This window comes from Cryptomeria japonica, chromosome 5 (assembly GCF_030272615.1).
Source record: "Cryptomeria japonica chromosome 5, Sugi_1.0, whole genome shotgun sequence".
In the NCBI taxonomy this organism is placed as follows: domain Eukaryota; kingdom Viridiplantae; phylum Streptophyta; class Pinopsida; order Cupressales; family Cupressaceae; genus Cryptomeria; species Cryptomeria japonica.
This window is the reverse complement of record NC_081409.1, coordinates 98,784,262-98,795,260: the sequence shown is the minus strand read 5'-3', so window position 1 is coordinate 98,795,260 and position 10,999 is coordinate 98,784,262. Positions and strand designations below refer to the sequence as shown.

At 32.7% G+C, this 10,999-nt stretch overlaps 1 protein-coding gene across 2 annotated transcripts in view; it reads left to right on the top strand.

The window, feature by feature from the left end:
- The first annotated feature begins 4,849 nt into the window (after nt 1–4,849).
- The window catches only part of LOC131067765 (protein LPA3), a 268,122-nt gene continuing 261,972 nt past the window's right edge, over nt 4,850–10,999 (top strand). The window contains exons 1-4 of one of the 2 annotated variants that reach the window (XM_058002908.2): nt 4,850–5,261; nt 5,385–5,415; nt 8,103–8,195; nt 8,486–8,548. In XM_058002908.2, coding sequence (XP_057858891.1) covers nt 4,924–5,261; nt 5,385–5,415; nt 8,103–8,195; nt 8,486–8,548 — 525 coding nt within the window. In that variant the 5' untranslated portion in view covers nt 4,850–4,923. The remainder of the gene's footprint in view (nt 5,262–5,384; nt 5,416–8,102; nt 8,196–8,485; nt 8,549–10,999) is intronic. The other variant, XM_058002918.2, reaches the window with a different exon arrangement.

The following is a 10,999-nucleotide window of genomic DNA, read 5'->3' as shown; positions in this document are numbered from 1 at the left end:
AAACATTAAACACACCCTTTGGACATACAACAAGTCCATTATTCAATTGAGACCAACATAGGCCATTTCAAACCAAAATTTGATGAAGTGCTCCATGAGATTCACTAGGTGCTCCTGCGCCATGTGCCTTTCTACATTTATTTGTCCAGACCAAAAGATAAGCTCAAAAGATAAGCTCAAAACCTCCAGAAAAACATCCCACACATCTACCATGTTGAGAGGATACCCAACATCAAACCAAGAGGGGTTGGAAGATGTTTTCATTGAAACTCCCCCTCAAACCCTATTGTTTGAGTCAATTATCGAAAGAGGGAATTGCACCCTCAACGAATATCGAACCACCTTCAACATTTCCTTTAGTCTTCTCTTTTAATTTCTTTACCCACAAATTCTTTCATTTTCCATTAGATTCTATCACATTCTTCAGACAAGCGTTCTTTCCTTTACTGATTTTACAAAATCTTGCAATGTGCCTGACAACATTACAAATATAGCATACCAGATCATTTGCATCATAATCCTATTCACATTTCTTCTAAAGTTCCTATTCATCCTTCTTCTAACAACTTTGTGCCCATATCCATTGCAAACATAACAACATCCATCGAAAGATATGACACTATTGTTCATATTCATTCTGATTCTACATTCTCTAGCCTTGTGACCAGACTTATTGTAATAGTGACAAATTCCATTGAAAGAACAATTCCTTATCTGATTTCTGCATTCACTCACTTTGTGTCCTACTTGATTGCATGAAAAACAAATTCCTTTTAAAGATAAATACCTGGAAGAAACAAGAGGAAGTCTCTGGTCCATCATAGACTTCCAGAAATTCTGATTAGGCATGAAAATCTTCTTATCCTCAGTAGCATTCTTCACTCCTTTGTCTTTCTCTTCATTGATCTTCGAGCATTCACCAAAATCTCCATTATTATGGAACTACAAGACCGATTCCAGTACATCGCTTTTCCACCTTTCAGATTTAAGCCATTACTAATCTAATCTTTAGCATCCTTGAGTCCTTTCTTCAGATTTGTCACTTCTTCTTCTAATTTCAAACATTCTTTGGTCTTCTCATCAAGATTTGTTTCATACTCATCAATTTTCTTTTGTCCCTTGTCCACGAAACCTCTTAAGAAAGTAATGTTTTCAACTGCCTTCTTGTATTTGTCTCTGCATTCATCTAGATCAACCAACACATATTTCAATTCTCCTTCCATCTCAACAACTCCTTCAACATCATCCCAATCACCTTGGTCTAAAGCATCCATATCATTCAGCTCTTCTTCAAACATAGTGTTCAAAACTCCGGATCTACCTCAAGCGGTTAAGCTTATTCAAGTGGAACCTTGTTTTGATACCAATTGTTGAACACACACCAGATGTTGAGAGGTGGGGTGAATTAACATAAATCAAAATTCTGGATTACAAACTTATGTTAACTAATTAATTCTAGACATTCACATCAAAGCATTGAACAAATTCATCAAAACCCATCCATACAAGAACACCAATATTTTATATGTAGAAATCCCGAACTGGGAAAAACCACGGTGAGTGTTAACTCACAAGATAATCCACTATATACAAAAATGATTACAAAAGAGAGAGCTCACTGCTTCAGATTTGTAGACCAAGGCTAACTGCTCATGGTATAAGATACAAAAGAGGACTTGCAATGTGAAGCTAACTGCAACAGGGCAAGATACATATTTATGTAGCTTTCAAGAAAATAACTGTATGAATAAGAGCATCTCCATATGCTAATTACAGTCACTGTTAAAGCACAACATCTGACTTAACTGAAATATCCATACCACCAGATCTTCAGGATTACCGCACATCTACATTCACTGATATTTTTGCACTGTATCAACAACACAAATCATATCGACATCCTTACATCAAGTCACACATACTCACTGCTGAATTCAATTCATTCACATCTCACACACATGTATCTCTCTATATATATTCTTTTCAACAAATCATCGTCATCATCATCATCATCATATATATATATATATATATATATATATATATATATATATATATATATATATATATATATATATATATATATATATATATATATATATATATATATATATATATATATACCAAATTGGAACAAAAGCATTCTCACCAAGCCGACCAAAAGAAAGATTGTAACGTGTGCACATATTTCCGAAGTTCAAGATATACAACCGAACCAAAATATAAAACATGGAACATAAACCAAACCTAAACCAATATCTAATGAGCAACACTGAAGCAATAGAATGCATCACATGGAATCACCAGACCAAGGAACATATGTATTGAAAAAGTTTAGACCAAAATAGGCAACACCTAGACCATACAAATAAAGCTTCCAACTGTTCTCACCATTGCAAACAAGGTAATATCAACTGGAACAACTACCAATGCCATCTATCTATATCCAATCCACAAAAGCCAATCATAACAACCTTCGATATAAACATGATCATGGCAACTTGTACAAAAGCATAATTGCAGATACTTCAACGAAATACTACAACATTGAATCATGCACAACATATGTCGAATCCCACACAACAGATGTTCAGACCATAATATATTCAGACCACATTGTTTGACATCAATAACAACAAAGCACACATCTATAACAAATAGACATCTAGATGGATATATTTTTTATAGCTTTATTAAAGATATATATGCTAGTATATTAATTTAATAAAAATATAAGTATTTTGCATTTTTAATCTTTAAAAATATTCAATGAACTACATCTTTGAACCACTTCAATATTGAATTATTGTGCTTAAAAATATTATACTTCAAACCTAATTATAAAGAATAGATGAAAATATTTTAAAGACTAAGATAATAGTTTAAATTGTAAAGAAATCAAAAGATTTACATAAATAAATCTATATTAATTAAATAAATATAATTGACAAGCATACATAAATTTATATTAAATTCATTAAAGATTTGATCATTATAATAAATATTAAGAAATTCAACCTGAAGGTCAAGGGTACTTAACTTTAGAACTAGATGTGAAAAATTAATTTGCAAACTTGAAAATTAATGGTCTTAAGATGACCATCTCAAAATCCAACGAGAGAAAAATATCTTACGACGCAATCTAGTACATCATGTTTGGTTTTCACTATTGTGGATTTGAAGTCTAATGCATGATTTTGAACTTGCAAAGCGTAGACTTCTAATATCTATTGATCTTGGATGCTAAGTGTAATGCATAAAGTTGAACTTGCAAAATGTAGACTTCTAATATGTATTGATCCTGGTTGCTAATGTCTAGTAAGCATGCACAAACAATGGTGTTTATCTGTTGTATTATTGAGGTCAAGTTCTCTTAGGTCAAACCCCTGAATGAGTCTACTTTAAGACTTGGAGTGAAGATTCAAATATAACATTCATCGACATGCAAGTGGATTAAATGTAGATGCAACTCTTTTGACTTTTAAAAAATCAAAGTATATCTTAGATGTTCTTTTTACTCTCAAATCTAATGTATAATTGAGGTGCATTAAATGTGTTTAAATACCACAACTAAGAATCAGACACATAAAAATGTATTAAGTTGATCCATAATGATTAGTAGAGAAAGGAAAAGTTGAAATTTGATTTTGAATGTTTTTTTGGTTAATTCCCATTTGATTTGAGATTTAACTAAGTTGATCCGATGCCTTGCAAAAGTAAACCTCAAAAACAAAATAATAATTTTGAGACATGGAGTACCTAGATGGAATTAAGTGCAAATGCGATGCAATAAAAATGGAAATGGACTAAATAACAAATGCATAAAAATAAGCATAAACGATAATAGAATAGGTATTGATAAATATTAAATTATAATTACATTTGAGACTTTTCATTAGTACAAGCATAAAACTAAATGAAAAACAATATAAATATAAAATTTTTACTATTACAAATATTTAAAAAACTTCATATTAATTTTCAAATTACAAGATTAGAAAGTCAACGTGCAATTAGAAATAATTTCACAGAACACATATTTTTCATTATCTTAGAATAAATAAATATTTTTTAACCAATTTTAAAAAGTCTTAAGAATGATACCTATATCATCACAATCTATTTAATATCAATTGTTCTATTATATATTATCTTGAGATGGGTAGAAGGATAGTCCCTAAGGAGGAGTGGAAACTGAAAGACACTTCATCTTTGAGTGTGCAACATATGAGGACTTCGGTGCACAATATGAGGACAATTTGAAGGTGAACAACTATTTGAGAAAGCAAGATTTTACAAAACTGCAACTTCTTAATCAATATCTACAATAGAAAAGCTTACAATGAATAGAACCAAAAAATTATTAACGATGTTGCTCTTGATCACATAAACGAATGATCTCGCTATACCATTAAAACTTATTCATTCCTTATATAATATTCATTCACATATAAATATAATTAATTATATAATTATTCTTATATTTTATTTATCAAATGACACATAAAAATATATAAAAACAAATTATTTACAGAAAATAAAATGAAATTAATATTTTAGTGACTTCTAAAACCAGACACTATAACATCAACCCCTACAACCCTCAACGCGTAGTTCTGTCTATGATTTTAGAGGCCTGCAATCAAGGCTCTCTCTTTCTATAATTTTAAGCCGTTATTTTCTTAACTTGTTTATTTAAATTACTAAGGAGATTTCTGATTGCTTCGGAGTAGGAACATAATCAATGTTTTATATTTTATTTATTAGCTTAATAAAATATAATCTAACGGCTACAAAAAAAAGTAGTTAAAAATTATAAGAAAAAGCACAAAAGTTAATAATATACATTATCCGTATGAAAGCAATGGTGTCTCAAGTGAGCGCAGGCCTCCAGAGCTCTGTATGGTGTGAGCAGCAGCAGTAATGTCTCTCTCATCCGCCCTTGCATTTGCTTCGCCAAACATAACAAGGCCAAATGCATATGCATATGCACTCACCTCGCAGCATCCCTGTCTATCATCTCCTGACAAAAGGTCGTTTCAAGGGATAAAATCAAATAGAAGTTGGGGAATGAGGCAAAAATCGTCATCATCATCATCATCAAGGATTGGAAGCAGTATACAGGAAGCGTCAGAGAAAGACCCAAAAGCGGGAATTCCTTTATACAAACCCAAATCTTATGGCGAACTAATTTCTGATGCAGCCAAAGCGCTCCTTCATGCTCTCGACGATGGCAAAACACGCCTTGAAATAGAATTCCCGTATGCAATGCATTTGTTCATTCATTTCTATCTTAATTTATCTATGCCATATTTTTGTATCCTGATCTTTTTCAATGATGTTTTATGGTTTCTGGTTTAATTTTGGTTCGACAAATCACGCAGTCCCCTGCCAGCCAGTATTTCTTCGTATAAGGTATTTTTCTCCCCTTTTTGGCTAAAGAATTGTCTTGATACATTTACAAATTGAATTTACTGTTAATTCTTTTAGCATATTAAAATTAGCTAGTTATGGTTCTGACTTGAAGTGGCGAGCCTCAGGGTTCTCAGGTTTTACCAAACATAAATTAGGTGCTCTAGTTCAATCTTAATACTGCGTGTTTTCAAATTCAGTAAGCTAATTTGTATATGTTAAAGAATACCTTCATTTCTTTTTTATCAACCTAGGGAGCCTGTTGAGAGTGCCAAAGTTTAAGGTCTGTTTAAACTTTAACCCAATTCAGAGTGCTGTAAAATATTAAAATAGAGTTAACGAATTTGCCCATGAAAAGAGTATGACGAAAGGCACCTGCATAACATAGGAGACGCATAATATAACATATTAAAAAGAACCTGCGTTTCTACTTATCAATTTGGTAAGTCCAGGTTTAGGTTGCCAAAATTGAAAGTATGAAAAATGGATCTAACTGAATTGTGTATGATAATTGTATGAGAAAAGTCACCCCCATAACATAGGAGACTTGGAATGAAGGTAAGAAGCAACTTTGTTTCTATCTGTAAATGTACGGAGCCCTGCTTTGTTCAATTATTGGGGCATGATTAGCAAGGCTTTAACAGTGATTGTCATCATGGTAATTGTAGTGCAGCACCATGTTATTGGAATGGCTTTAATTAAACTATGGAGCATTAAACATATGTTTTTAACATGTTATTGGAATGGCCATTGCTAATTTAGATAGCTACATGTAGAAAGTTATTATGACAATGTGGCCAGATATGGATATGCAGATCCTGCTTATTTGTGTATAGGTTGCTATCTTATCCCACTAAACATTCAATGGTAAAAATTAAAAGCATTGGCTTTCCAGAGAAGAAGTACAGGTTCAAACACCAAGAGACATAATTAAGTGTTGAAATTGGGTAAAACACTATGTCCAATGCATTGGGTGGGTACTTGTCAAAATTGGGTTAATTAGCTTGTTCAACTCACTCGATATGGGCAAGTGTGGAAATTGGCTAAACTATCAAGTTCAACTAATGGTGCTGCATATCCCAACAGATGAGGCTGGATGCAAGTCTGGGCTGCATTTCACCGAGGATATACATCTTGGTTGTGACACTTAAGACAAAGCTCACTGGCAAAGAGCATTTATCAAAAAAAAAAAATGCCCACTAGATTATTCTTCACTAGAGAAGTCTTTTCCTTTTATTGTCTCTTTTCTAGAATAGGATGGCCTTTTTTGAGCTTGTCAACCTATATTTTCTCTGCATTTTAATGGTCCAGCACTACTTTGCCACCAATGAACTTCTATCTAACAGAAAGATGCCATAATTCTGTATGTTTGGTTTTCACATGATCTTCCTGGTTGGTCTCTGTTAATCTCCTCTATATATCGTATATCTGCAAAAAATCTTCATTACCTCATTACCATTTTCAATGCCTACTTTGCAAATTTGTTAAATGTTTTTTAATGCTAGCCACTGCAACAATTTGTTCTATTTTTCTCTGCAGCTAACACAGGCATTGTAAAGTTTGAAGTTTCATCTTATATTAAGTCTCCTGATATTGTCATCCTCTTCTGATTCAGAGGAACAATTTACAACTGTTTGTAAGATAGTTTTTTCTGCCTTGCTTCGTTTGAATCACAATTGATGACTTGTGGTAACCTTTAGATTTTGGAAAATTCCATTTCATAGTATTCTAATGTTGTGCTTTAGAGTTGTTAGGTTCTAGGTACCATTCCCACAGAATAACCAATATTTAATCTTGTCCATTCTGTTGATGATATCAGGATGCTAATAGCATTCCGATTTGGAGTGATTTCCATTTCAGCTTTCTCTTTTGCATTTTGGGGGTACACATTGCCAAACAATTTGATGCTTGTATCTACAAGGGCTTCAATTGGTTCACTTTTCTATATTGGAAAAGTCTCTGGCGTATCTCCTAAGTATATTTTTTATTTAAGAGGCATAATTTACATATCTGTTGATCACAGTACCTTATGCAATTTTACAGTGCACCCTTAACTGTACCCAAAATGTTAACTAAGCATTAAACCATAGCTGCTTTGCTTGTTAGTGCATACTGTATGCACCTTAAGATTGACTGTTTCTTGCTATTGATTTTCATGTTTGTTTTTTAGCAAATGTTCAGAATTGATTTCATCCATACTTTCCAGAAGATTTTGGTATGGAGATGGGGATGTGATCCTCGTCCCTATATTGGAGTTTCCTTGTAACTATGGTTTCATCACTTTATGTTCCACTAGTGATATCTCTCATATCTGGCACCAAATGCCATTACTGCAACATATGTTGTTTCCTAGGCAATTTCTTATGATATTCATATCACTTCTAATAGAATCTGGGTTTGTTACAGTGGCATCTCTCTATGATTGAGATTTTGTTCCACATAAATAATTTTTCTCATTTTAAGCTCCAAATAATGAAAATAAATTTTCATCTGTTCTGCCTATAGCTTTGCTTTCTAGCTTGACTGGAGGTCTTATGATTTGACTCTTAATTTTTCTTTTTCTTGAATTTCTTGCTGTCATTTGTATCCATTTTTCATCTCAAACTAATTTAATGTAATTTTTATCTTAAAGAGAAAAATATGTTGTTAAGGAATACTAATCAATTGTGATTGATATCTGTTTTATGTAGGGATCCTCAGATGAATTTATTGATGCTAACATCCAGCTTGTATTAGCCTTGGTTAGAAAGTTGAATGAAGCAAGAGGAATTGCATCTTGCATAGTAAGATCCCTGGAACTTGAATGCTGTAGGCTTCGTTTGATTTGTTTCTTATCTATAACAGATTGAAATTCCACTTTTTCCTGGGAAAGCAATCTAACATTGCAGTTTGACTTGTTTTTTGGATTTTCCTGTTTTATTATGATAGTGGATTGAACAATACATCCTTATCATGTTTTATCTTTAACTAGATTTATGATCTCGATGGAAGTTGATGTGTCAAAAACTACATTTTGCATGGTCCAGACTCCAGATTATATTTGAGGTTCATGATTTTTCATGATCTGCTGCAGGTGTTTCCTGATAAGCCAGAAAAACGCCGGGCTTCTCGAGGGTTTCAGACAGCCCTTGAACTTGTAAGGCACATATAATTGAACAAGTAATAGTTTGAATTACATGTTAATCATATTTTTACTTGATCATAGTTTTGTGGATGAGTTTGATTCCTTGTGTTTATTGTCTTTCCTTATTAATTCAATTTTTTTTTTCTGACATCATGGGCCTACACAGATAAAAAATGAAACCATAGATACAAAATGAAAAGTCTAATCTTGTGTCGTCTTGCTATCAGTTAACCTTAGCAAATTTGAAACTAGCACTGAAAAGAATTTCATTCCTACTCATAATTATTAAACTTTACACAAGTATGTGTAAACACACACACACATGCACATAGGTACATGCACTCTGACACAGCAGTCACATGCACATGTGCACACACATAAGTACTGGGTGTACACCCATGCACGCTCAAATACACACATACACTCACACGCACTTTCATGTTCGAACAACATGTGCATCACAATTTTTAATGTAAACCAGTTATGATGAAATTTGATTACGATTTCTTTGCTATGTACAATAGCTTTCTGTTCATTATAGAACCCTAAAAACTTAAAATGAAATTCTATCCTATCACAGGATGCATCTAAACATTTGAAGACTAAATACAAATTATATCCTCGAAGCAAATAATTTAGGTGAAAAACCTCCTAACCATCCAATACTAGATATGCAACATGCACAACCGAGTCAAACAATGGAAACTGTAGGACGATCAACCTGTAAAAATGGAAATAATGAATTACAAGAGTCTTACCTCAGCCAAAAATCCAAATTTTCAACCCATCTAAAGCTAAATCTTTGTTGCTCCATGAAAACATATTTTATTGGTGTCATGGAACTTATAGACGTGATATGGAAACATTTGGGGACTTGAAATGTTTATTTTTTGACCTTTACCTCCTTGTCGTAGTTGTATCCTTCTTATTGTGATGCACCTCTTTGTCTTCTCCTTGAATATCTTGATCTTATCTTCTCTCACGTTCTTGCCTCTTCATCCTTCTCCATCATTGCATGCAATCATTCCTGAAAAGAGAGAAAGAGTTCCTTGGATTAGAATTATAGATAAATCATTCTTATCAATTCCAAACATGGGCAATTCATCCTTTGTTCACTTATGGAAAATTCAAAAGATGTTCTTACAACAATTGTAATGTCCCCTAATTAGTTATACTTTAAGTTTAAATTAACCTAAATTTGCCCAAATCTAAAATAGGTAATTAAGTTTATGGTACCTTTGTACACTGTTTTCCTGCAACACAAAAATACAGAACACATATGAAGTAATACTTATAAACTGAAACATATACTAATGAATTAGATTGAGTGATACATATTCCTTTCCTTTATATCTCTCAATGTGAGGGAGAGGTCACACTTCTTCATCATGTATGCCCTTTGGCAAGAGACACACCCTTTCACCATTAGCACTCTTTGAAAGAGTGCAACTCTTCATTATTTCTGCCCTTTGAAAGGGACACACAACCTTTCACAATCAGATCTGCACTTCTTATTTAAGTCAGTTCTGCACTTCTGATTCCCCCCAAAATTATCCCCCCTCAAATGAAGCTCTCTTCTCCCTTTTATACCTCATATTTAGGAGAGTCACAACTTATCATTTCATGCCTTTTGTCCATTCATTAACTTAATTAAATTTTTAATTACATTTAATTATATTCTTTTATATTTTCAATTTAAATTTATTTTTTATTCTTTTAAATTTTAATTTTATTATTAATATTTACCATTGAATTATATTTCAAAGTGGGGACATTACAACAACACACTTTCAAAACTTTGGATTTTCATTTGAAATTGTCACTAATTTCTAATCCAATAATTCATATGCAAAAACATTCCAAAACTTCTTCAATGAACTTTTCAAAACTTTGATCTACTTCCTATATGCAATTGCAGAAAATTTATAAAATTTCAGTCCATAAGAAATTGGAAGTGCAAATTATTGACAAATCTAGAAATGAATTGCAATTTCAATTAATAACTTATAGGTCCTTTTTTTTCCCCACTCAACGAATCCTCCAAAGTCCAAACATTCCTCCTGATGTCAACTCCAGATTTTGATATCATTTTCCTGCTTTTCAGGTCTGGATCTTTGTCTTATTCGCTGATCTCAGTTCTTGACTATCTGATTCACCTTGCTTCTTGCCCTTAGTTCGCTGACTTCTCTACTCCTTAAAATTGTTCCAGTTCTGGTTCTAATTTGCTCAATTCTGATCCTGATTCACCCGTTTCTGGATCTGATTCACCTTTCTTCAGGTCTAATTTGCTTTAAAGTCAAGCACTTTTGCTCATAAATCTTAGAAAAGAAATTTCAGACCTGATCCTTGCTTCTAATTCGTCTTCTTCTTGCTTATTTCTACCTTCGATTTGCATTGAAGTCTACTATAATTTGCTTTTCTCTGTTGAGAATTGTTTTTGGACTTGTCTCAAAAATGATTCAA